Consider the following 26,999-nt stretch of genomic DNA (forward strand, 5'->3'; position numbering starts at 1 on the left):
TTCCCAGCGCACCTCACCCAAGTATTTACATCCATCAGAAAGCAAGGAAGAAGAATAACGACTGGTAAAGCCCTACTTTTTACAGAGGCATGCCAAGTACTTTTTTTTGCACTCAAGTCTCTAAAACAAACAGGAAAAAAATTATAAAATAATTTCCAAACCAAAATTAAATCGAGCGGCTTGCCCCTCCCCCCACACAGAGACACACAGACAGACACACACACACAAAGAGATCAACAGAAGAAGACATTGTTCAGGTTAAAAAGCTTGCATTTTGTTTACAATCGTTCATACAAATCGTACAGGGCTATTGGAAGTAGGTGGGTGACATTTTATGCAAAACAACCAATTTATTGGAAAGAGCGCCAACAGCCCTCACTACAGGTTCTCGAGAACAAAAGGAACAACAGAAGAGACGAGAGGTTGTGTTTGCCTCCCACATGATCTATTTTTTCCTCTCCCTGCTCCGGCTCCTCTTTCTCGGCTCCCTCTCCACAGACGCCTCTCTCTCGCAGTCCCTGCGTTTGCGTTGCTCCCTGGAAAGGCCCGAGGGGTGGCTTTCGGTTTTGTTCCCCCTGTGCCACTTTGGTGGGGGGCTGCGGCTTCTGTGCCTTGCGCGGGAACCTCTCCCGCTTCTCTCCTCCCGGCTTTTGCTGGCGCTCCTGTGACTTTCGGATTCCCTTCTCTTGTCTGTGCCATCCTCGTTTCTGCTCGCGGGCTCTCTTTTGCTCTCCCGGGAGCTCCGTTTGTTGTTCTCCCCAGAACTGTCTTGCTTTAAAAGTCTATACTTCTCCCTACCTTTGTCCTTGTTACCATGACTGCTGGAGCGCTCTCCGTAAAGTTTCCCCTTCGTCTTCGCCTCCCCTTCAGAATTGCTGCTGCTCGCCTCTGAAAACTTGCCTTTTCTTCTTGCCTTAGAATCCATCTTCTTTTGTGCCGCTTTATCTGGCCTGTCAGTCTCTCCACTGCTGCTGCTTACTGAAGACTCACTGGAGGATGTGGAAGAGGAACTGCTCTTATGTTTCCTGTGTTTACTTTTGCTTTTTCTCTTCTGCTGCTTTTTCTTCTTACGATCTTTCTTTTTATTCTTCTTCTTTTTCTCCAGGCGGTCCAGTTTCCTTTCATTTTGAACCCAGAAAAAGTAGAGCAATTAAGCAGAGAGAGAGAGATATATTTAAAAAAAACGACAATGGAACGCCACCACGGTGTCTCTTACAGGCCGGCAATTAAGCAGGTAGTACACAATACCTTCCAGACAGTGATGAGTTTATTTTTTAAATACCCACTTGGCCTTCCAAGCTTACCACCTCAGCCTTTTTAAAGATACCTGTTCTTACTATAAAAACAATCCAATTGCTACATTATGGACTGCAAAAAAGGAAAGCAGGGGCAAGCTACCTAAACCTAGGCCACAAATTTAGTATTGAAACTAGGGCTGTCAATTCGGTTCGGTCCGAACTGAAAATCAACCGAATTTCCCCTGATTCAGTGATTTTCTGTTCGGACGGATCCGAACTCAAAACTGGCGGGCAACCGGGGGGGCCGAATTCAGCGAGTTCGGGAGTTCGCGAATAAATTTGGCAAATTCGGCCCCCCTTCAGGGGAGCCCGCTGAAAGGCGCGGGCTGCCCTTTAAACTGATCTGAGCCTCTCAGCTGGGAGGCGCAGATGAGTTTAAAGGGCAGCCTGCCCCCCTTCAGCGGACTCCGCTGGAGAGGCGCGGGCTGCCCTTTAAACTGACCTGCGCCTCCCAGCTGGGAGGCGCAGATGAGTTTAAAGGGCAGCCCGCCCCCCTTCAGCGGGCTCCGCTGGAGAGGCGCGGGCTGCCCTTTAAACTGACCTGCGCCTCCCGGCCGGGAGGCACAGATGAGTTTAAAGGGCAGCCCGCCCCCCTTCAGCGGGCTCCGCTGGAGAGGCTCAAGGTTGACTCAGCCTTCCATTCTTCCCAGGTCGGTCAAATGAGTACCCAGCTTGCTGGGGGTAAAGGGAAGGTGACTGGGGAAAGCACTTGCAAACCAGCTGGGAGGCTCAGATCAGTTTAAAGGGCAGCCCGAGCCTCTCCAGCGGAGCCCGCTGAAGGGGGGCGGGCTGCCCTTTAAACTGATCTGTGCCTCCCGGCCGGGAGGCGCAGATCAGTTTAAAGGACAGCCCGAGCCTCTCCAGCGGAGCCCGCTGAAAGGTGCAGGCTGCCCTTTAAACTGATCTGCGCCTCTGGCGCAGATCAGTTTAAAGGACAGCCTGAGCCTCTCCAGCGGATCCCGCTGAAGGGGGGCGGGCTGCCCTTTAAACTGATCTGCGCCTCCCAGTAGGTTCAGATCAGTTTAAAGGGCCCCCGCACGCCTTCAGGGAATCCCTCTGAAGGCGCGCTGGGGCCGAATTTTCCCCCGAACTCCGGATCCCCCCGAATTACCGGGGATCCGAAGCGGGGGAGTTCGGACTTCGGCACGTACCGAACCCACAAGGGTCAAATTCGGCCGAATCCGAACTGTACCGAATTTTTTTTTTTTTTGACAGCCCTAATTGAAACCAGCAGATTAGTCTGCTTTCTGGTAAATTTTTTGATTAAAGGATATAACTGTTCCCTAAGTAACTGCTTCTACTTTTATTTCAGTTTATGAAGGAAAGAGAGCCAGCGTGGTGTAGTGGTTAAGAGCAGTGGTTTGGAGTGGTGGACTCCGTTCTGGAGAACCAGGTTTGATTCCCCACTCCTCCACACGAGTGGTGGAGGCTAATCTGGTGAACTGGATTTGTTTCCCCACTCCTACACATGAAGCCATATGGGTGACCTTGGGCTAGTCACAGCTCTCTCAGCCTCACCCACCTCACAGGGTATCTATTGTGGGGAGGGGAAGGAAAGGTGATTGTAAGCCAGTTTGATTCTTCTTTAAGTGGTAGAGAAAGTCGGCATATAAAAACCAACTCATCATCATCATCATCATATTTAGATACCTTCAGTCATTATTGAGTAAGACTGCAGTACTAGGCATGTCTACTCAGAACTAGATTCTACTTTATACCAAGCCCCATGAGGAAAGGCTGGGGGAGATGGGAATGTTTAGTCTGGAGAAGAGGAGGTTGAGGGGGGACACAATTGCTTGCTTTAAGTATTTGAAGGGCTGTCACTTAGAGGACGGCAGGGAGCTGTTCCTGTTGGCAGCAGAGGATAGGACACTCAATAATGGGTTTAAATTGCAGGAATAAAGGTACCGGCTGGATATTAGGAAAAAGTTTTTTTACAGTAAGAGTTGTTCGACAGACCTTATTTACTTATTTTTTTAACCTCATTTATACCCCACCTTTCTTCTCAATGGAGGCCCAAAGTGACTTACATCGTTCTCCTCACCTCCATTTTAGTCTCACAACAACCCTGTGAGGTAGGCTAGGCTGTGTGACTGGCCCGAAGTCACCCAGCTAGCTTCCACGGCAGACTGGGGATTCGAACCTGGGCCTCTCAGATCCTAGTCTGACACTCCAACCACTTCACCACACTGGCTCCGCAACGATCACTTTGTGTTATCTGTTCCGAACAGAGATGGCATTCTGTGCCAGCGATGCGCTTACCTCAAAAGTTTTTGTTTTTGCTTAGTAGTCAAGGATTTTAAAAATTCCACTTCTGGGTCATCTTCTCCTTCACTTGCAACAAATTCCTACAAAGAGGACAGGAAACACAGTGCTATAAGTTACGAATTGGGGGGGCGGGAAAGCTGCGCTGAACATGACAGCAATAATCTACATAATATGTTGGTTCTTTTAAGATGACATGTGAGTAAAATGTGGGGCTCTGGGAAGAGATAAATTGCCAGAACACTGCAAAGGAAGGATTCCTGTTGAAAGAGGTGCTTGAAATACATTTCTCTAAACAGCTCCTTCGAGGAGGACAAAGGGTAAACATCAATATACATGAGGCCCCACCATACTAATAGAAAAATCAGTGTGACTCAACAGAAAACGGTGTTGGATCCAGCCAGCTTTTTCACTCAGTCTCACCTAATTCTCCTTTTGACTGCAGCCCTTATCCCACAAGATTTTGCCCATGCTTGTCTCATGATCCCCGATAGGGTATCTAGTGGGTGTTTACAGGGGAATTTTCCCCACCTGGTTGGATCCTGCCTTATACATGCTATGGGACGATTTTCCGGTACTCACTGTTTTCAGTTTTCACATAGTTTTCAAAGCTTTTAAAGTAAGTGCTGTCTATATTTTTTTTGTCTTATCACTTTGAACACGGCTTTTTATATAAGAGTGATTAGTACATGACATGAACAAAATTAGCATGGTTCCTATTTGGATACTCGCTTGCTATGGAGAAATCTCTGACAGATAGTTTGGGTCTCATGTACTTTGTCAAAAAAAGAAATAAAAACACCCGATCCATCCTGCACCACAGTTATTTGGGTTGGCATTTCCCTGACTTCTTCAACCACCCCTGAGAGCCATGCGGTCTCAGGGGGACAACCGCAAAATAAGCAGAACACACTGCCGGGGCCAGATGTTATTTTCTCTTTGTGGCACAAGGGAGGGGGTGGGGTACACATGCCTTCAAGGCTAGTTACCAGGGATCTGGCAAGGGCCATGGCTCAGAGGCAGAGCATCTGCTTGGCATGCAGAAGGTCCCAGGTTCAATCCCCGGCATCTCCAGTTGAAAGGGCCAGGCAGCAGGTGATGTGAAAGAGCTCAGCGTGAGGCCCCGGCGGGCCGCTGCCAGTCAGAGCAGACAATACTGACCTTAATGGACCAAGTGTCTGACTCAGTATAAGGCAGCTTCATGTGTTCATGTTGGCAACCTAAGTAAGGTGTCAAGCTTAGGCACCACCTATAGCAAAGGTTGAGGTTTCTCTCTGGCAGGTAAGATCTGAACTGGCTCATGGGTGTGAATTAGGATGGAGGTAGAATCTTAAATGGAGAGCCAGCATGGTGTGGTGGTTAAGAGCGGTGGGAATCTAATCTGGAGAACCAGGTTTGCTTCCCCACTCCTTCACTTGAAGCCTGCTTGGTGACCTTGGGCCAGTCACAGTTCTTTCAGAACTCTCTCAGCCCAATGTGGAGGCAGGCAATGGCAAACTACCTCCAAAGGTCTCTTGCCCTGAAAACCCTACAGGTCGCCATAAATCAGCTGTGACTTGATGGCACTATCCACTAGATGTTGAGTATCCCTTATCCAGACTGCTTGGGACCAGAAGTGGTCCGTATTTTGGATCTTTCCATAAGTTGGAATATTTTGGAATTTTTGCATATACATAATGAGATATCTTGGGGATGGGACCCAAATGCATTTATGTTTTATATACACTTTATACACATAGCCTGAATGTAATTTTAAACAATATTTTTTAATAATTGGGTGTACACTGAACCATCAGAAAGCAAAGGGTTAACTATCTCACCAGAACCATTTTCTTTGGGAAGTACTAAAGCTCTGCCAACCTACAGAAGGCATTTCATTTATTAAACTACAGGCTGGAAATTTTTTTTTTTTAAAAAAAGAGCTGTCATTCTGGCTAATATACACACACACACACGCAAAAGTGGAAAACACAGTAAGTTTCAGGATACAGGTCTCTTGCTCCAGTCTGTTCAGCTTTCCTATAGATATGCATATTACAGAAACATTAAGTAACAATTCACAAGCAATCACATTTAGATTTACAGACATTTTCAGCTTACTGATAAAAAAGATCATTACCTGTGATGGATCATTTGCGGTCAAGTTTCTCCCCAGCACATTTTGTTTCAGAGCAAACCCACTGTTTCTCATCTCCGCTATTAGCTCCGAGGGGTGCATTGACGGCCCTGTTCACCAAAATCACAGTTTGAATGTATCATTTATATCTCTCTACCTTTTTTTGGACTCCACAGTGGGAATTCGGCTGAAGCTTTGTTAAGTAAAATCACAGCTAAATCAACTCAATAATCTTCTGCTGAGCAAATAATCAGATATGATTTTCTAAAACAGCAGTCTGGAGATTCAGAATAGAAAATAATTGCATTTTTCTTTTAGTGCAAGGGGATTCTCTTCTTATGTAACTTTTGTCAGGCTGAAAACAATATATTTAGGTATTGTCTGGCTCTAAGCTTTCGATAAAAGTACGAAAAAATACACAGAAAGCTTAGGAAACCCATGCCAACTTTAAGTCTTAAAACACTTCCTGACGCTGATGTAAAAATACACTTTTAAGAGGAACACTTCAACTGAACGGTTTCTCTCCCGTAACGGATGACATACAGGCGGTGAGATTTCCTGTTCTCCTTGCTCTCTCTTTCTCTTGTAACCCCCCTCCCCCAACCCTGGGCTCTTACTACGATTAAGCACGAACTATTTTCCCATCTGAAACGTTAACTACGGTTAACACTAACCAGTGTGACCGATATCTAGTATTTGGAACCATGGTTTAAAGCAGGTTATGCCCACGCAAGCACCTTAAGATTATCCTATCTAGCTGGGCCCCCCATCTGTGTATTTTATTTTTATTGACCCACAGTTTTAATGGTAGCGCTGGCTCGACCCTTCTGAAGTGGGGATGTATTCAGAGGCCTGTCATTGCTTCTGACAGCTCACAGGTATGATCCAAAGGCGGTCTTGTTGGTCAGTAAAATCAACTTCCACAGACCTGCTTTGCACTATCTGGACTTCCTATCTTCTGACATTCACTTATCAATAACACATGATTCTAGAAGAATTTCTTGGACACTGTGTGCCTGGGTCTACAAATTGTTCTCCCCAGAGCAACAATTTGGATCCCAACCCCTTCTTCGATTTTTAAAAAATTTATTTAGGATATTTCTGTGCTACCTCTTTAGAATCCTGTTTGAGATGGCTTACAATAAAACTATGGAACAATAAAAAACAAGCTATTAACAGCATAAAAACTATCCATAAAACAGAACAGACCATCTAAAAAGCTAAGACAAAACCCCTACTTAAAACCTTCTAAAAAGATGTGTTTTGGGCCTGGCACCTAAAAGAAAGTAAAGCAGGTTCCACGCCAGCCTCAAGGGGGAGGGTATTCCAAAGATGAGGTGCCACCACAGAAAATGTCCTGTTGCCACCCAGCTCACTTCTGAAGGCAGGGGGGCACAGAAGAGCAGGGCTTGAAAGGCAGATCTTAAAAAAAATGTAGACAAGCTGGAACGTGTCCAGAGGAGGGCAACAAAGAGGGTGAGGGGTCTGACTGAGATGTGATATGATAACCATCTTCAAGTACTTGAAGGGCTGTCATACAGAGGAGGGTGCTGAGTTGTTTTCTGTTGCCCCAGAAGGTCAGACCAGAACCAATACGTTGAAATTAAATCAAGAGAGTTTCCGTCCAGACATTAGGAAGAATTTTCTAACAGTTAGAGCAGTTCTTCAGTGGAACAGGCTTCCTCGGGAGGTAGTAAGCTCTCCTTCCCTGGAGGTTTTTAAGCAGAGGTTAGGTGGCCAACTGTCAGCAATGCTGATTCTACGACCTCAGGCACATCATGAGAGGGAGAGCATCTTGGCCATCTTCTGAACATGGAGTAGAGGTCACTGGGGGTGTGGGGGTAGTTGTGAATTTCCTGCATTGTGCAGGGGTTGGACTAGATGACCCTGGTGGTCCCTTCCAACTCTATGATTCTATGATGGGCTGGATAGTATTGGAGGAGACAAACCTTTAGATACCCTGGCTCCAAGCTGTTTAGGGCTTAGGAACCGACACCTTGAATTGTGCCTGGAAAGAGATGGGCCACCACTCCTGCAACATGCCCTCTGTTGGGAAATACGTTCCTCCAGGGGTAAGTGCGCTCTGCTCATTACAACATGCTAAGCCCAAAATGCCTACTGCTGTAGGCACATGCTTCACCTCTGATGGATGATACATTGAGGAAACTGAAGAGAGGGTCGAGATCCAAGCCACAACCCCCTGCCTGTGTCTTTAGTACACGGTTCGGGGAAAATCCTTGTTGAAGTCATTCAAAACCATGATGGGATTAATGTGGCAGAAGTAGGTGCTTAAGGAGGCACAGGAAGAGGAGACAGGCCTCTAGAAGGATCCGCTGTGCGCACAGTATTTGTGCAATAGCAATCCACTCCAAAATGGGTTTTGTGGTCACTTCACTGGTTTTATACAGTTACTTGTTACTAGATCACAATGAGTAGCCGTGTTACTCCGTCACTCACAGTAGAAAAGAGCAAGAGTCCAGTAGCACCTTAAAGACTAGCAAAATTTCCGGCAGGGTATGAGCTTTCGTGAGCCACGGCTCACTTCTTCAGATACAACTAGAATGTGATTCCATCTATCCTTAAGTAAAGATGAGTGAATAAGATACACAATGGCAATGTAAATGTCAAAAGCAAGTAAATGGTTTATGCCATCACATGCCAGCAATGCCCTTCCCCCCTCTACATTGGACAAACAGGCCAGTCCCTGTAACAAAGGTCATTTATGCATGGGAGCTTTACCTGAAGTTTGTTGCTGGCTGGAACTACACTTTCTAGCTGGGAATCTCTGCACCAGCAGTGTCCAAACTCAAATAAAGTCCCATCCCTTTAAATGCTGCATTGTAATTGGCTTACTTCACAGTGCTCACTGTGAGAGAAGATCCCCCCAAACCTAATTGCTGCATAAAAAAGCATTTTAAGAACAAAAAACGGAGCAATGTAAAAGGAAGGGGGGGGGAGAGATTCCAAGCCTCGGTTTTAAAAAGCCTTTCTTCTGCTCAGAAAGAGCTCCGAGGAAGCAGGAAGTATTTGAATCCCCGCCTCTTTGCACGCCGCTTTGGATTGGCTGAGAGAGGAAAGTAATCTTCCTGTGGCCCTCACTTTGCCGTCTGCATGGCGATTTCAACCGGGCTGACCTCAGGGGAGTGGGAAGAGTCAGGTTAACAGAGGAATAGGAAGATGCGGACATTGTGAGGGGCTGGCAGCAAGGTCATTTCGAATGGGCGGAAAACTCATAAAGAACTCCAAGGAACAACCAAGTCAGACAGGGGGCGAACGTGAGTCCAAGTATCCATGCATAAATGGCCAAAGATTGAATGGGCCTAAATCTCACATCAGAAACCACAACATTCAGAAACTAGTGGGGGAACATGTTAACCTTCCAGGACATTCAGTTGCTGATGAGTAGCAGTTCTCTTACAAAGGGATTTCAAAGGAAGATTAGAGAGACTGCTGAATTACAACTAATAATGAAGCTCAAGATTATGCATTCTCCCAGACGTAATAGAGATCTGGGATTCCTGTCTCATTACAATGCTGATTTCTCCACGCCTACTACCCCTCTGCATATCAAACCTAATCCAATCACACCTGCTAATGTCATTTATTTGCTTTTGACATTTACATTGCCATTGTGCATCTTATTCACTTGTCTCTACTTAAGGATAGATGGAATCACATTCTAGCTGTATCTGAAGAAGTGAGCTGTGGCTCACAAAGGCTCATACCATGCCAGAAATTTTGTTAGTCTTTAAGGTGCTACTAACCCTTGCTGCTGTGAGACGGGGGTGGTAAGCCCGGGACAATATTGAAGGGCTATGATATATATATAGGAAGTATTCAATTCAGAGAGCTGTGTCATTCCCAGAGCCTCAACATATAATCACTTGCTAACCTCCGCCATTCATTTCGGTGGAATTAACTTCCAAATAAATTAGGATTGCAGGTTTAGGATCACCGAAGACAAACTCCCCGCAAGCGAGAAACAAAGAAGGTGAACTTTCGGTTTTTAACGTTTTCTCTCACCTTGCTTCAGATTATTGATTTGCCACCACAGGCGTTCTGTTCAGAAGTTGCTGCTGTTGTGTATGATTTCCTCAGTGGGACTGGTTTGGGGCTGGAGCGGTGTTCATTTCTAATTCAGCACAGTAAACAACCTCCTATCTGCTGTACAAGCCTAGTACCTGTAATATACCTTTACTCCCCCCTCCTCCCGGTGTGTAGCTGAACAGTATGACAGCAGTGCATCCAAGCGGGTTGTTGTGTTTTTGTCATGCCTTTATATATCAAACGCTTATTTAGTACTAAAACATACTTTAATTGCCAGACCAATGATGGATATCAAAGATACATGCATTTTCTTCTCATTCAACTGTAAAGCTTTTTTAAAAGGAAGCTGTTGAACTATGAAACATCTCAGCATGCCCCAAATTCTCAAAAGAAACATTAAAAAAGAAGTACTTTTAAGTGTGCCGAGTCAGCTGACGCCAAATAAACAGCAGTTTGCAAATGGGAACAAAATGAGCCTTTGATGTAACTGTAAAAGGCAATCTTTTGGCAGAGATATACAGAGGTGGTATTAAAGATGCTAATAACAGGTAAGTCCTATGTACTGGGCTGCATGGAGACACTTGCGAAACAAAACCATGGCTTGGGCAATGGCACAGAACATGGGGGCACGCCGCCATTATTCTTCAAGAGCACCCTAGGTTTCTGCCTAGGAAGTATGAAAAAGCAACTCTTGACACACGTTGCTTGTTTGAAATTTTCTCTTGAAATGTAGCTAAGGAGCAACCCTGTGAAACCTCGCTGTGAAATGTCTTTGCCTGCCTTGTCAAGAACTCAGACAGTGCCCTGGAATGGCTGGCAGCACGGAGCATCAGAGACGACCCAGTGATACGTGAGGCCTTGAACAGATCACAGAGACAGTTTCGCTTGAACAGATGTCGCCAGGATATTTCTAGGCCAAGAATAAGTGTCCTGGAGTTGAAATAGGGAAGAATGCAGAGAGGCTGATTGGATTTGACCCAAAGATGAGACGGGAGAGGGCAGAGGAGTAGAGGCTGGCCTGGCTGGACATGTCTGTCCTTTCATTTGCCCATAGGGTTGCCACCCTCCAGGTACTAGCTTGAGATCTCCTGCTATTACAACTGATCTCCAGCCGATAGAGATCAGTCTCCTTGGAGAAAATGGCCGCTTTGGCCATTGGACTCTGTAGCATTGAAGTTCCTCCTCTCCCCAAACCCTTCCCTCCTCAGGCTTCGCCCCAAAAACCTCCCGCCGGGGGTGAAGAGGGACCTGGCAACCCTATTTGCCCAGCAACTGGGCAGCCTGGGCATGGGGTGGGGATGGAACCCACCGTATGAAACACGGGAAGCCGCCTTATACTGAGTCAAGCCACTGGTATATCAAGGTCAGTACTGTCTACTCTGACCGGCAGTCTCTCTCAGCAGGGTCTCAGGTGAAGGTCTTCTATGTCACCCACTACCTGACCCTTGTAGCCGGAGACGCTGGGAATCGAACCGGGGGAACTTCTGCCTGCAAAGCAGCTGCTCTACCATAGCTGTGAGGCTATGACACCACAGCCCATCCTGCCACCATTGCCATTCTGAGAGACAGTGTAGCCCAGCTCCCGCAAAGACAAAAGCAGTAGCAACAAAGGTAACATGTAGGGCAGGGGTGAATCAGCAATTTCTCAACTGGGCAAAACCATTATTTCAGCAAGGGGGGGGAAATGCTCATTTATAAAATGAGAAAAAGGTTTATAGCAAGAACAAGGGAAGAAAGAGAGAGGTATGCCATTTATGGAAGGTTCTGTTTGTGAGAACTGCTACTTATTCCAAAGATATTGTCGCTACTTTTAAAGCTTTGCTTCAGAAGGCTGCATTTTTGAATTATTGATTCACCGTGATGCAGAGTGAACATGCTGCCCTCTAGAGGCTGGCTGTGGTACACAAGACACCTAAATAAGAAATTTCTATTTCAAAATGTATCCCTTTCTTTAGAAATCGAAGGCCTGTACCTAATTCAGGCTCTGCAGGCAGGTTTGCTTAGTTCAATAAAATATGCCAAGTTTTCTAGCTGCATGAAGATCACCTTGCAGTTACAGCAAGAAAGAATCAAAACTACCCTTGCAAAAATTTACTACTATGAGTAGTTCACAAGCAGTGCAAGGTAATACTGCTTTCAAATTCTTAAGCTGTACACTGGAAAAACAAAATTACGAAGCAAGTTCTCCAAGGATTCAAGGACACTAAAGATTTTCTACATTAAATATCTGTCCACATTCATGTAATTTAACACAATCTAAAAATATTAAAGGTAGAGTAAGGAAGCAATGGCGGTATGGATAGGTTTGCAACAGGAGGGGAGCCTCTCTCATAATACTAGAACGAGGGGTCATCTGCTGAAGCTGGACGGTGAGAGATTCAAAATAGATAAAATGAAGTATTTCTTCACACAACGCATAGTTAAATTGTGGAACTCCCTGCCCCAGGATGTGGTGATGGCTGCCAACTTGGAAGGCTTTAAGAGGGGAATGGACATGTTCATGGAAGAGAGGGCTATCTACGGCTACTAGTTAAGATGGATGCTAGTCATGACGCATACCTGTTCTCTCCAGGATCAGAGGAGCATGCCTATTATAATAGGTGCTGTGGAACATAGGAAGGATAATGCTGCTGCAGTCGTCTTGTTTGTGGGCTTCCTAGAGGCTCCTGGTTGGCCAATGTGAGAACAGACTGCTGGACTTGATGGACCTTGGTCTGATCCAGCAGGGCTTTTCTTATATTCTAAAGGTGTGGGGGGCATTCTGGGTTGGATCCAGACTAAACTGGCAGTTTCCACCAACTCCCTCTTGCTGCTGCAGACCTGCCTCATGTTATTACTCAGGGGCCACCATCCTCCAGGAGCAGTGGTATGCAGTGGTGTTGGGGAGGCCGGAAAGCTCCATTCTGCCCCTGGAAAACACAACGAGGCTCCAACCCTCTGTGCATTTCCAGCATCCGTGCGAAATCGTGGAATACACTGAGCCTTGTGTGACAAGCCTATTCCTCCCCCCAGCCTGAATATACGACACGGCCTCCTAAGGTTATCTGGGATCTAGGGTTGTTTTAACCTAGAAACCTTCCCTTCAGTTACCAGGCCTTCTAAAGGTAGTGAGTGTATAGGCTTTGGGTTTGCTGCTGTGAGGTTAAGTATATGTAGTGCACAAGTAGTTGATGGAGATCACTGAGGCAGGTTTCGAACAGAAACAACAGAGAATATTTATTTATTTACAGGTTAGTCTTAGGGAATAGAACAGCAGCCCAGGTCTCCAGGCAGACAAAGGAGAAACCTGGCTGAGGCACATAAATTGAAATCAGCTATGGCTTTAGAGAGTAGTTGGAATTTTCTTCAGTGCTCTAGGACACAAACAGGCTATTACTGACTAGCCACTAGGTTGGATCCTCTCTCACACGCTCAGGATCCCACCCACGCCAGCCTGCCCTTCCCCAAGAGACAGACTAAATGGTACCAGGTCTGCTCATCCCCAGAAACAGGCCTTATAACCGTGGTACTCTATTATCTCCCAGAGATAAGAGCTAAACCACTCTGCCACACTTACGGGCCAGTTTGGTGTAGTGGTTAAGAGCGGTGGTTTAGAGCGGGGGAGTCTGATCTGGAGAACCGGGTTTGATTCCCCACTCCTCCACATGAAGCCAGCTGGGTGACCTTGGGCTGGTCACAGCTCTCTTAGAGCTCTCTCAGCCCTACCTACCTCACAGTGTGTCTGTTGTGGGGAAGGGAAGGTGATTGTAAGCCGGTTTGATTCTTCCTTAAGTGGTAGAGAAAGTTGGAGTATAAAAACCAACTCTTCTTCTTGGCACAGTTACCCCCTCTTTTTTCCCTGTCACTGCCTTCTCTTTCCCAGGCAGAACTCCCTCTCCTTTCTTGCCTCCAATATTCCAGCTCCCCTCCTGGATGTTGGAACAGCACTCCTATGAGCTCCTCTGATTTTACCCTTCAGGGGGCGGGACAGCCTCTTGCCCATCACACCTTGATTCTAAGTAAAAAGCCCTTAAATCTAAGCCAAGGCCTCACTCTTGCACAAGCCTAAGTGGCGACGCTGGACACCGCTTGGTAAGGGGTAGCCCTGGATAAACAACATCTTGCCATGATCTAGAATTCTATCAGAACTGGAAAGAAGGTTCTCTGGCCGTGAAAACAAGCACATAGGGAGAGTTTGGGAGGCTGCAAGGCCTGGTGAACCAAGACAGGAAGGACAAGGCAATTTTTTTTTGGGGGGGGGCTAAGATATCAAGAGGCCCAAGGCCAGCCAATGGCTACTTAGAGATTAATCAAGAAGAAGAAGATCTCAGGTGTCTATTCGATGAAAACCTTGTACCCAGGGACTGTGGCTCAGTGGTAGATCACCTGCTTTGCATGCAGGTCCCCTGTTCAACCCCTGGTATCTGCAGTTAAAAGGCTCAGGTTTCAGAGTGTAGCCGTGTCGGTCTGCAGTATAACAGCTTGATGCAAGTTCAGTAGCACCACAGAGACTAACAAGACGTTCACGGGGAAGAGCTTTTCAGAGTCAAAACTCTATATGTCGGGCTTGGGTTGCTGATAATGTGAAAGATCTCTGCCTGAGACATTGGACAAAGTGCTGCTTACAGTCAGACAGTACTGATCACGATAGACGAATGGTCTGATTCAGTGTAAGGCAACTTCGTATGCTCTTGTGTTCTGACCAGCTAACGAACTGATTACTATTTGCTTGGAGCCACATTTTTAAGGACCTAGGGGGAAAGTATCTGGGAGTTTACCCTTTGAGCAGGATGAGCAATATCAAACAGCTCTCTTACGTCAGCTATTAGAAGCCATTGCAAGTGGGAGAAGAGGCTGTCTATAATCCTGAATGCCCGCCAAACTTCTGAAAGCTTCCCAAGATTTCTAGAACCCCCCCATCCCCAGCGGGAGGGCTGCAAGCCCACGGTTAAGAATCACTGGCTCAGATCTTGCTCCGGCAGAGTACAGAGAACATATGTCCACCACTAATTTCAAATGATTTTAGTATTGGTAAAATTCATCGAAATTTACCCCCTAACAATATTTCCCCCTTTAGCACAATTAAAAGCAAAAACATGTAACAATCCCGCGGGAACACATGAGCATATGAAGCTGCCTTATACTGAATCAGACCATTGGTCTATCGTGATCAGTACTCTCTAACTCAATCCTGGTGCATAATAATTTTGCATTGATACTGTGTTTTGTGTTCAAAATAACACCATAAGGGCATACGTCAATAGATTAATTGGAAAACCCTAATTTTATTTTCCTGATTGAATTTTTGAAGTTGTTCTAGACCAGTGATGGCGAACCTTTAAGAGACCGAGTGCCCAAACTGCAACCCAAAACCCACTTATTTATCGCAAAGTGCCAACACGGCAATTTAACCTGAATACTGAGGTTTCCTCCCAGCTCGGCAAAGGGGGGGCGCGGGGAGTCCAGGGAAGGGGGGGCTTTGAACGGCTCCGTGCTCCCTTCAAAGCCCCTGCTGCCCCCGTGTGTGCCCACAGAGAGGGCTCGACGTGCCAGACTTGGCACGCGTGCCATAGGTTCGCCAACACGGTTCTAGACTGTACTCTTAAGCATGATGTTTACTTGTGAGCAAGTGACACTGAAATCAAACAGACAGTACATCTGGGGTGTAATCATGAGCAAGCCCTTCATTTAGAACTAAATTCATGGCTGCCACTGAAAAGAGCTGCAGTGGGTCTAACTCCCTACTCCCTTTCCTAAACAGTAGTCTAAGTTACATCATGAAGTCCTGCTCTTCCTTGCTTCTGCTCCATGTCACTGATGTTGAAAGGGGCAGAAAAAGGTGTGTGTGTAGTCATGATATCACAATAAGAGGTAAGGTTCTTAGATGCTGTTGACCGAGAACTGGGAACAGGAGAGAGAGCATTTTCGGTGCCAGCCATGTATTTCTTGAAATATCTAATTTAACATTAGAAGAATCAGAGCTATTTGGCTTCTCCAGGACTCTTCTGATGCAAAACTGCTCAACTGGTAGGCAAAGTGTTGTGTCAAAAAAAATAAGAAACTCTTTGGCTCAACGGACACTTCAGTGAGATGCACAACTGATAGCTTTGCATATAAATATGATATAATATTGTTCATACCTTATCTTGATTATGAACCTGAAAAGTTAAGAATGGGGGAGAGAGAGAGAATCTAAACCAGCTTAGTCCAAAGAAGCATTTTGATTGCCTAATTTAACTTTGTAAAGGGAGTAGTAAAAGCTTATCGCTGGTCTCCGTAAACCTCGCAGCTGGATCATTCTAACGCTACCATGTAGCTTCCAGTGATCAAAGTAAGTTACTTTATATATCAAACTAAGATTTCATAATGGAAATAAATGCAACACCAGGGGGGGTGCAGTTGTCATGAAATAATTACACTCCTGGGAGATTACAGGCATGGCTGTACCCCAGGGGTGTGATTATCCCATGATAACCACATCCGGTGAAATTGCCTTATTGCAAAAATAATCTCCATTCACCGGCAAGATATATTATTCAATAGAAGACTTCTGAAAGTGGAAAGATTATATTTTTAAAAAATATCGAATCACCAACTGGATTAGCACTACAGCCTGCATACAAAAGGGAAAAAAATGAAACCAACTCTGGCGGAGTATTTGTTATTTCGACTGTACAGATCTCTGCTGTCTGCATTGTGGAAATAGACATCCATTCTTACAGAACAAGGCACTCATTAGTACCGGACACAGGCTTTAATCTGAATGGGTACAATCCTCCTGGTGTTCTTCCAGCATCAGCAGTGAAATCAACAGGTTTGCAGATGGGTCAGAAGCACAGGCTGCGAGCCAGTGATTCTGATATATATATATATGGAGCTCCGCCAAGGCAGTAAGTTCCAGGTTCCACTAGAAATGGGGGGCTGTCAGGGCGGGATCTGGGGGGGGCAGAAGGAGCAGTTGCAGTGGGCAGAGAGGGGGCGGTGGCAGCCAGGTCAGAGGCTGCCCATGGCCAGCCCACAGCCCTTTCCAAGTGGGGAGGCTTTTCCCAGGGAGATGTACTAAAAGGAATGACAGACTTGCCCACTGGAAACAACGGAGAGGCTTGAAGGCTCACTGGACATAATGGGAGCTGGGAATGCCAACTGAGTTGCATGGGCTCTATTGAAATACATTACAGAACAAAAAAATTGCAACGAAAATGCAGAATGACTTTTCAAATAAGGTCTCTGGGCCCAGACAGACGACTCTGGGACTGGAAGGATAGGTTACAGAGTGGAATGACAGCCCCGGGAAGTAGCAAAAAAGTGTTCTGGGACTGGAATGACAGCCTACTGATGGAATAACCAAGGGTCTGATTCAGTATAAGGCAGCTTCATGTGTTCAAGAGAAAATGTAACCATGTGTGAGATAGTTTCTACTGCTCCAGAAGCACAAGAACCCTTTCTTTCCTTCCAGGGTTACAGCTTTGAATCTTCCAATGTATTCAGCTGTTGGAAGTGAATTGCATCTGGCTAATAAAATTAAACGTCTATATTGGGATGGTGTTACCTGCTACTATACTAGTGCCATTTCACAAACCATTAGTACAAAAAACTGCTCTGTAATATTTATCCTTTTTGTTCTCATCAATAGCTGCACAGTAGTCATGAGGAAGAGTCACCAACTTCCTGAAACAGATACTTATGCCTTGGAAAAATGGTTGGGAAAGGCAGAGAAACCTCAGCGTGGAAGAAAAATAAAGATAGTGCAAGACTTCTAGAATCACTGTTCTAAAGCTGCTAAAATAGAAATAAGCAAACTAATAACAGTTAGGTTGGTTGCAGAGGCTAAATTTGCACCTTTAGGGTAAGCTATGAGCAATCAAGGAAGCACATACAGCATGAGGAAGAGATCAGATACATATACACAGTTGCTCTTTACGAGATATCTTGGCGACACAATATCCAGCAGTAATACTGATACCAATCAGAGGCAGAGGCATAACTGAGGTTAAAGATTACCGAGCGTAAGAAAAGACAGCAACGAACTGGCCGTTAGTAATTGTAAGCCGTCTTGAACCACGAGGAAAGGCAGGATGGGATGTAAATGTAATAATAATAATAATCAGGAAACCACAAGATTAATAGTAAAGAAGGTGCATCCTGCCTCAGGCTGGAGATATTTTCTGCCAGGGGAGCTTTTTGCAGGCCTCAGTGATGGTCAAGAATTTGCCTGGCAACCATTGACCTCCACTCTTCTGTTCTTCAAATGCCACAAAGAGAGTCAGGTGTGGAAGGTCTCTGCAGCACCACTCAGCTTCTTTTAGTGAAACTCAGGGCGTTAACATTTAAAGGCATGATCTAATCTTGGAGCGTGTGGGTCATATATTAGCATGCAAGGATGGGGAAGAGAAATTAACACGAATGGACAATGGCTTCATTGGTCTAGGCACACTTCAGCACACACACCCCGTGGCACACCAGAATGCTCTAGGACCCAGTGTAGTATTCATAGGCTTAAACAGTCCATAACACCTATCAGTTTATCAACCAGACTGGGATTCCTTTCAAAAAAGGATACACCACAAAGTGTCCTCAGAGCAACCTGATCTATAGTGCCTACAATCAAATGTCTATATCAAGTCTTACAGTTAAGACACAACCACAAACTAGGCTTGAAAGTCTTAAAGTGACAAAAGATACTATGAAATCCATCAATCTTATTTTCTAGCCACACACCTGGCATATCAATGAAGCAAGACCATCCATGTGGCTTTGAAACAGGATGTCAAAAATATCACTTCAAAATATGTCTAAATTACATTTTGAGCACCTACCTGATCCATCATTGGAAACAGAGCTGGCATTAATCCCAGAGAGACCAAATAAGGGGCATTCTCGATCTGTATTTACATGGCCCCACTTGTGACATTTAATGCATCTCACATTCCGCACCTGGAAAATAATGATTGGCACAGTTTTATATCTAAACACTTCTACAACATTATTGTGTAAGTAAGTGCCAAGTAAAATATGCTGTTCATCAATAAATATTTGAAATTCAACTAAAAATGAGGAGTAAAAAAGAGGCTATTGTTAAGGCAGAATTTGGAGAAACAGAATGGTTTCCAATTAGCAAAGGTGTTCGACAAGGATGTATTTTATCTCCCTATCTCTTCAATCTGTATGCAGAACATATCATTAGGAAAGCTGGATTAGATTTAGATGAAGGTGGAGTGAAAATTGGAGGGAGGAACATTAACAATTTGAATAATGCTGATGATACCACATTACTGGCAGAAAATACTGAAGACTTGAAACAACTACTGGTTAAAGTCAGTTGGACAATGAAGAAAGGTGACAGGAAGAAAGTAGATTTCTTTGAAATGTGGTGTTGGAGGAGAGTCTTACAGATACCATGGGCTGCTAAAAAGACAAAAAAGTGGGTTCTAGATCAAATTAAGCCTGAACTCTCCCTAGAAGCTAAAAGGACTAAACGGAGGTTATTGTACTTTGGTCACATTATGGGAAGACAAGACTCACTGGAAAGGACAATAATGCTAGGAAAACTCAAAGGCAGCAGGAAAAGAGGAAGACCCAACATGAGATGGTTTGAGTCTCTAAAGGAAGCCACGGCCCTCATTTTACAAGATCTGAGCAAGGCTATTAAGGATAGGCCGTTTTGGAGGACACTGATTCATAGGGTTGCCGTGAGTCAGAAGTAACTTGACGGCACAACACACACACTCACACACAAATATACAAAACTTACCTGGATACCAAATGGCTGATCTCTAATGTTCATGTCATCCTTAGCATATCTATTAAATACAAGAAAACAAGATATATTCTCACACAACATAACATTTATGCTACCTGACCTTTGGTTCTATTGGGATATAATCTAAATAAGTACCGTATGTTGAAAGAATAATAAAATATATGGGTCCCAATCAATATCATCTTTGGTTTGTAAATGAATGACATTGCATGATGGTTGAGAAATAGTATAGAAAGTGTTGACATTCTGATTTTTTCCTATTTATTCCCTCCCCAAATTTATGGATTTTATACATTATTAAAATCAGATGTTGGAGCCCTTATACTCAGCTGATTTGAATTTGAAGAAAAAATGATAAAAGATATCATTTAAGAAGATTATTTTTTTGTAATTAAAAAAAAAAGAAATACAGTATACCAGCTGAGAAAACTTTTCTTTATAGAAACAGAGCACCACAAATACATATACACACACACAAGAAAGGGTATGCAGACATGAAAATAAATTCTACAAATGAGATTATCCAAGTAATAAAATAGTAATTCTTACTTTTCACGTGGAGCTACTTTTTGCCATTCAAATTTGTACTCTGTTTCTCCCTCTTGCTAAAAAAGTTAAAAAATAATAATTAAGGCAAGTCCAAAAATAAAATCCCATTTGAAAATTAGATTGCCAAAATATAAGGAATTACATTTCAAAATTACCTCTTTGGTCTCTTCTTAAATTCACCAGCAATGTATGTGGGGAAAGGAGAAGGCATAAGATTAGATACACAGGCTCATAGATATCAGGGTTTCAGACAGAATTTAATCATTTGGCATGCCATAAAAACCTCTTATTTACCAACTTGGGAGTGTGTGAGTGTTCATTTCTTTTTAGAAAGTTCATTTCTTCTCAGAAAGATTTACTTGTAATGATATAACACTTAAGATCATAACTGAAGTACAAAATGACAAAGACCTGAGGTGGTAGACTGGATTGATACAGATGGTCGATTCCAAGTTTAAATGTCCCTTCATATAAACAGAGGACCATGCCAATAGAAAACTAAACATTCAAGGAAGTTCTCTCTTTCTGTTATTTCTTGAAGTGCTAGTTTTTTATTTGTGGGTTTTTTTTAACATATGGGAGCATTCTAAAAGGTGATCCTTAGGTCTGGACCACTTCATTTCTCTGAATTTGTGAACCAGGCTTAACAAGCACTCTCCTTTGCAGAGTTACTCCAGTCTAAGCCCATCAATTTCAGTTGGCTCAGACTGCAGTAACCCTACAAAGGATTGCACTGTAAAAGTACTATTCAAACCTTGGATGTAATTCAAAAGGAACAATACTTATTCATTGATTCAGTTCTATGAGACTCCATTGCAAAAGTCTCAGTCCAAGCAGGGGGAGGGAAAAGTTATCCCATTGCGTTGATGCCAGGCACTGACCGGTGCTTGGAAAGGGCCATGTATGCTGCTCTGGGTTCATAGGCGAGCACAACATTCTGTGGGCATCTAGGAAGTTGACCTCGTCTGTGCTGACCAAACATAAGCAGCTGAAACGCCTTTCCCAGGAATAACTTACAGCAGGTGCTGTTTTGCAGCAATATATAGAGAACAATTTGACCACATTCCTGAAAAATCAGCTGAATGGAAAAGCTCCATCGAGTTCTCCTTTTATGATAGCTTGCTGCAAGAATCTGATTTTTTTTACACTTCGTTGCTGCTACTATTTGCTAACGGTAAGCAGTATTCTCGTCTCAGGAAAATATGAACAGCTGACATGATGCCAGAGATCCTCTACCTGCAGTAGAGGCTCCTCACTTTATAAAAGCCATCAATGCACCATTAAATCTACAAACAGAATACCATTGCTTAATTCGACTGCAGCTGAATGCTTTCTAAAGTGTTTTCGGTTAAAAATAACTCCTCATTCATAATCCATAAATAAGAGATTTCCTATTTATGGAAGAAAAATTGACGTCATCCCAGTTGTTAATAAGTGTTGAGATTTTTAGTGGTGCTATTCTCCCAACACGAGTATCAATAAACACCATATAAACCATCAGAGAACAACAGTTACCCTTCTTGGCTCCTGGTGGTGCCTCATACATAAAATTTAGACCATTCTTCACACGTTCATCACCCATAAGCAATCTATATAGGAAAAACAAAGATGTACCACAGGAAACGTTAAGAACCATGCATTGGAACCTGAAGGCATTTTTCAATGTGATTTATAAAATACCTACAATAATTCACTATTTTAACACTGCAGTTAAGACTTAAGAAGAAGAGTTGGTTTTTATATGCTGACTTTCTCTACCTTTTAAGGAGAATCAAACCGGCTTACAATTGCCTTCCCTTCCTCTTCCCACAACAGACACCTAGTGAGGTGGGGCTGAGAGAGTTCGGAAAGAACTAGGTCTATCCCAAGGTCTCAAAAGAGTCTTAATCATTCTTAACCACTACGCCACACTGGCTCTCAAAACAACATCCTGACTTCCCTGTTCAGTTATCTTAGCAGGACACAATTCATTTCCATTGTTTCAGCGGGACTGGGTATATTCTGTACGCTATGTAAGTTATTGCCCTGACCTGGATAGCCCAGGCTAGCCTGATCTTGTCAGATCTCAGAAGCTAAGCAGGGTCAGCCCTGGTTAGTATTTGGATGGGAGACCACCAAGGAATACCAGGGTTGCTGTACAGGTGTCTCCTGAAAGCAGCACACATAGTATGGAAATTCCCTAATTCACATAAGTGATGAAAAATGACTCGTATCTTCATAATACTAATTGCATTATTTGTGTTACAGGGGAGATGCCAAAGGTAGTAGGCCAGGAGCAATCCAACAGGTGTTGGTTTCAATTCTTATGTACCGTGAGACTAATGAGGACTGATGCAATGAGCTACAAGATTTCCACAAATTCCTTTTTATGTTGAAACACTATTTCTATTTTCTACAATTGTATTTTATCCGCAGACGGTCCCCTATCCTTTCCCTTTCTTCCTTCTGTATCCCCCCTTTCGAAATAAATAAAATATTTTTTAAAAAAAGATTTCCACAGAATCCACATTTTATTACCTGTTCCAGGTAATTATGTTTTGCACAAAATAGGTACAGAACCCCCACTTCCTGAGAGCCAGTGTGGTGTATGGTTAAGAACGGTGGTTTGGAGCAATGGACTCTAATCTGGAGAACAGGGTTTGATTCCCCACTTCTCCACATGAGCAGCGGATGCTAATCTGGTGAACCGGGTTGGTTTCCCCACTCCTACACATGAAGCCAGCTGGGTGACCTTGGGCTAGTCACTGTTCTCTTAGAGCTCTTTCAGCCCCACCTACCTCACAGGGTGTCTGTTGAGGGGAGGGGAAGGGAAGGTGATTGCAAGCTCGTTTGATTCTTCCTTAAGTGGTAGAGAAAGCCAGCATATAAAAACCAACTCTTCTTCTTCTGCCTATCCCAACCAAATTCACCAGTCCCTCAGGACTAATGAGGTAAGATGTAGCAAGCAACAAAACTACCACAGAATTCATGTCCCATTACCCATTCTGACAATAACTGGTTTTGCCTGCAAATGGCCTGGAAGGTCCGCTTCTGAAGCCCAGTATGCACTAAGGTTGCTTTCGCAGACTTCAGCAGAGAGTGTGTGTATCTGCACATTTTTTGCTGCAGTTATCAGAATTAGAGAATCTGCTGGGTTGCATCCCATCAGATTGGTTTTCCCACTTCTGCAGCAGATGTCCATATGAGGAGACACGTGCTGCCGGTGCAGCCTCAGTGGTGGCAACGTGGCAAAAAGCAAGCCTGCCCCAGAAACTCAGCAGATGACAACATGCAGGGTGGGGTCTGAGTGGGTTAGGGCTGCTCCCGTGGGACAATTCTTCCCAGAGGCAGTTGGCCAGATGGCAGTTAGAATCCCCACAGGAGGGGGCTTGGAGGACCTGCCCTCTTCATTCGGCAATGTCAGGGATGGCTCTGGGTGTCTTGCGGTGCAATCTTAAGCAAACTTACACTCTTTTAAGTCCACTGACTTCAATGGACATAGATAGAACTCAGCTTAGGACTGCACTGTGTGTCAGCATATTGGCACAGCCAATGACAGCACCCTAAGGTCAAGAATCAACATGCAACATAGGGCTAATAGTGATTCAAATAGTTTTATGAATGATATAGAGTAAAAAATATTGTCGAAGGCTTTCACGGTCAGAGTTCATTGGTTCTTGTAGGTTATCCGGGTCACACAGCCCGGATAACCTACAAGAACCGATATAGAGTAAATTTAATACAAACAAAAATAAACAACTTATCTATAGCTCTGTTCAAGCCTCTATGTATCTACTATGAATACTGAACATTCAAAGCAAATAAATACAAAAATCCAACCAGACAATAGTACCAAAGCTAAGACCAAACGTGTTTTGACTGTGAAGCCTTCTTCAGTGGTCTGAATACATAAAATTCTGAATACACCTATGCCATTATACAAGAACATAAATATATGTGCATATTACAGTGGCCAACCAGGTGCCTCTAGGCACTCTCTGTCACTGCTCCATCTATGATAGTCAGAAACCAGAGGGAGAAGCATTCTCAGCTGGAGCTGTACCCACACATCTTAAAGGGGTGCTAGGCTGCTTCCCACCCTCTTTGTGATGGTACACATGAACACATGAAGCTGCCTTATACTGAACCAGACTCTTGGTCCATCCAAGTCAGTATTGTCTACTCAGACCGGCAGCGGCTCTCCAGGGTCTCAGGCAGAGGCCTTTCACATCACCTACTTGCCTAGCCCCTTTAACTGGAGATGCCGGGGATTGAACCTGGGACCTTCTGCATGCCAAGCAGATGCTCTACCACTGAGCCACGGCCCCTCCCCAATGGCACAATGTCATCTCTCACCTGTTGTCATAAGATTCCTGCTCTTTAAGGTACTGTTGCATTAACTCTTCCTGTTTCTTCTTGTCGTAAGATATCTTCTGTTCTGCCATCCATACCTAATCAGAACACATGTGGTTTAAAAAATATTTTCTGTATGAATATCTTTACAGTGAAAAGTTCCCTACAAGCATGTTTGTCCAGAGCACTATGGAAGAAAGGCAAGCAGCATTTTAAAAGATTAGGAAGGAAACAAAATAAAAACAGCAAACTACCATAATAACTTTTTGTTTATATAAAGAAAAACTTGCAGTACAGCCACATTTAATAGCTGTGCAGTTCTGGGTATCTGATCTGTGTAAGTCTGGGCCTTATTTTTAAAATAAAATTGTATCACTGAACTGGAAAAAATATGGATGGCTAAGGCTTGAAAAATTAGGGCTCATTGGTGGAGCAATGCTTGTCTGTACTCCACTGTGCAAACAGAACCCGAGATTAGTGGATTCATTCATTCAAAATAATTTTTGCATGTATCCCCTGGGCGGTGCATGTGTGTGAGGGAAAGAACTAGCATCTATCACTGGGTATAACTAGTAGCCATGAATACCCCTCTCCTCCATGAACACTCCCTTCTTAAAGCCTTCCAAGTCGGCAGCCATCACCACATCCTGGGGCAGGGAGTTCCACAATTTAATTATGCATTGTGTGAAGAAATACTTCCGTTTATCTGTTTTGAATCTCTCACCCTCCAGCTTTAGCAGATGACTCTGCGTTCTAGTATTATGAGATAGGAAGAAAAGCTTCTCCCTCTCCACTCTCTCCAAAACATGCATAATTTTTATAGAACTCTATCATGTCTCCTTTTAGCTGCCTCCTTTCCAAGCTAAAACAGCCCTAAGCATTTTAACCGCTGCTCATAGGGCCGTTGGCTCTAGTCCCCGCGATCATGTTCATTGATGAATGAAATGAAATACAGAGGAAAGGATGCTTTTTTCTTGGGAGGAAACGACTGGGGGAATCTGTGGTGGGAGGCAGGTAAGGAGGGGGAAAAAACTTGAAAAGCTATCCTATATGCCATTAAAGGTTTTGATTGATTGATTAGATATCCTATAGACCAGGGGTTCTCAGCAAGGGGGGGAATTCCCCCCTGGGGGGGATTTTAGTGTTCCAGGGAAGGAATTGGGACCACACTATTCAGCAAAGTGCCTATTATCTGGAATACACCTTTTGAGATAGCCTTCCCAAAACAGTCTATCGTATTTTGGTCACGTCATGAGACGCCAAGAGTCACTGGAAAAGACAATTCACAGTGGGTCGCTGTGTTAGTCTGTCTGCAGTAGTAGAAAAGGGCAAGAGTCCAGTAGCACCTTAAAGACTAACAAAAATATTTTCTGGTAGGGTATGAGCTTTCTTGAGCCACAGCTCACTTCTTCAGATACAGAAGAGAGCCAGGTATCTGAAGAAGTGAGCTGTGACTCACGAAAGCTCATACCCTACCAGAAAATATTTTTGCTAGTCTTTCAGGTGCTACTGGACTCTTGCCCTTTTCTAACTGGAAAAGACAGTCATGCTAGGAAAAGTGGAGGGGCAGCAGGAAAAGAGGAAGACCCAACAAGAGATGGATGGACTCAATAAAGGAAGCCACGGACCTCACTTTGCAAGACCTGAGCAAGGCTGTCAAAAATAGGACGTTGTGGAGGACTTTCATTCTGATGTGGTAAACCAGAGGTTCATGGAGGAGGAGGAGACCCGAGACCATTGTTTGCAAGAAAACAGTTATTTATTCGGAGCAGCTGCTACCCAGAGCACTCTCCCGAGTAAAAATCTCTGAGCCCCGATGGTACAGAGGAAGGGATATTTATCCAAATTCAAGATATAACAACCCATCAACATTCAGGGTAAAGCTGATAGCACTCCAGACATGGAGTAGAGTAACAGTTTCACCCAGTTCTTGTTATGGTTTACTGTAACCCTCCATGACTCTTGCCCCAATTCCTTGACACACAGAGATATTCTGCCCAGCAACAAGCTTGATGTCTTAATACATTTCAATACATTTTACAGAAAGGAAAAGAGATTATTGCAAACTGCTAAATCAGTGGCTCTTCCATAGTCGGGTCTCCTCCTCCTCCACGAACCTCTGGTTTACCACATCAATTCATAGGGTCGCCATGAGTGGGAAGCGACTTGACCCACACATTTTGGGAAGGGGGAAAAAAATTATATTCTGAACAATGGTGAAAGGGGGTAATGGAGCCCATTATCATATTAGAGCATATTATATGGTTATCATATCATAAAGAGAGATGCAACGAGAACCACTGCTATAGACGGAGGGGGGGGTCATCTACTTTTGCGGGAATGTGGGGGGGGGGGAAACAGAGACTGACCTTCTTGATATTGGACTTGGAGGCCGGGTGGAAGTCTTTCTTGCACATGAAGTTGGCGAACGACTTCCCCATGATGGCGGCGGCAGGAGGGGATTAGGGACTCCCGTCTCTTTTTCCCTCGCGCTCCGCGGCCTCCCGAGCCCCAAGTCTCTCGGCGGCCGCTTCTGTTTACATCGCCGCGGCCGGGTTCCTCCTTCGGCTCGGGGCTTCCGGCGGCGTTTCCTGCAGGAGGAGGGCGGCCGAGAGCCAGGACTCCTCCTCCTTCTCCTCCTCCCCGTCGGCCT

The 26,999-nt window shown here is 44.4% G+C and overlaps 1 protein-coding gene across 1 annotated transcript; it reads right to left on the reverse strand.

The window, feature by feature from the left end:
- Positions 1 to 384: 384 nt before the first annotated feature.
- CIR1 (corepressor interacting with RBPJ, CIR1) lies at positions 385 to 26,790 on the reverse strand. The gene is made up of 10 exons (XM_056861574.1): positions 26,716 to 26,790; positions 24,350 to 24,444; positions 21,530 to 21,603; positions 20,170 to 20,183; positions 20,015 to 20,070; positions 19,457 to 19,505; positions 18,522 to 18,639; positions 5,683 to 5,789; positions 3,561 to 3,646; positions 385 to 1,118 (listed from the first exon to the last, which is right to left on the reverse strand). The coding sequence occupies exons 1-10, from the start codon at positions 26,785 to 26,787 to the stop codon at positions 446 to 448; spliced, it is 1,344 nt and encodes a 447-aa protein (XP_056717552.1). The 5' UTR covers positions 26,788 to 26,790; the 3' UTR covers positions 385 to 445.
- Positions 26,791 to 26,999: the final 209 nt, after the last annotated feature.

Source organism: Euleptes europaea, chromosome 15 (genome assembly GCF_029931775.1).
Source record: "Euleptes europaea isolate rEulEur1 chromosome 15, rEulEur1.hap1, whole genome shotgun sequence".
Classification (NCBI taxonomy): Eukaryota; Metazoa; Chordata; class Lepidosauria; order Squamata; family Sphaerodactylidae; genus Euleptes; species Euleptes europaea.

Excerpts from the sequence above, each read along its gene's own strand:
- CIR1 (XM_056861574.1), bottom strand. The coding sequence starts at position 26,787 with ATGGGGAAGTCGTTCGCCAACTTCATGTGCAAGAAAGACTTCCACCCG. Across the intron at positions 19,506-20,014 it reads AAAGTAGCTCCACGTGAAAA|ATATGCTAAGGATGACATGA; the intron begins GTAAGAATTACT and ends TGTATTTAATAG. Across the intron at positions 5,790-18,521 it reads TGTTTCCAATGATGGATCAG|GGCCGTCAATGCACCCCTCG; the intron begins GTAGGTGCTCAA and ends TTTGGTGAACAG.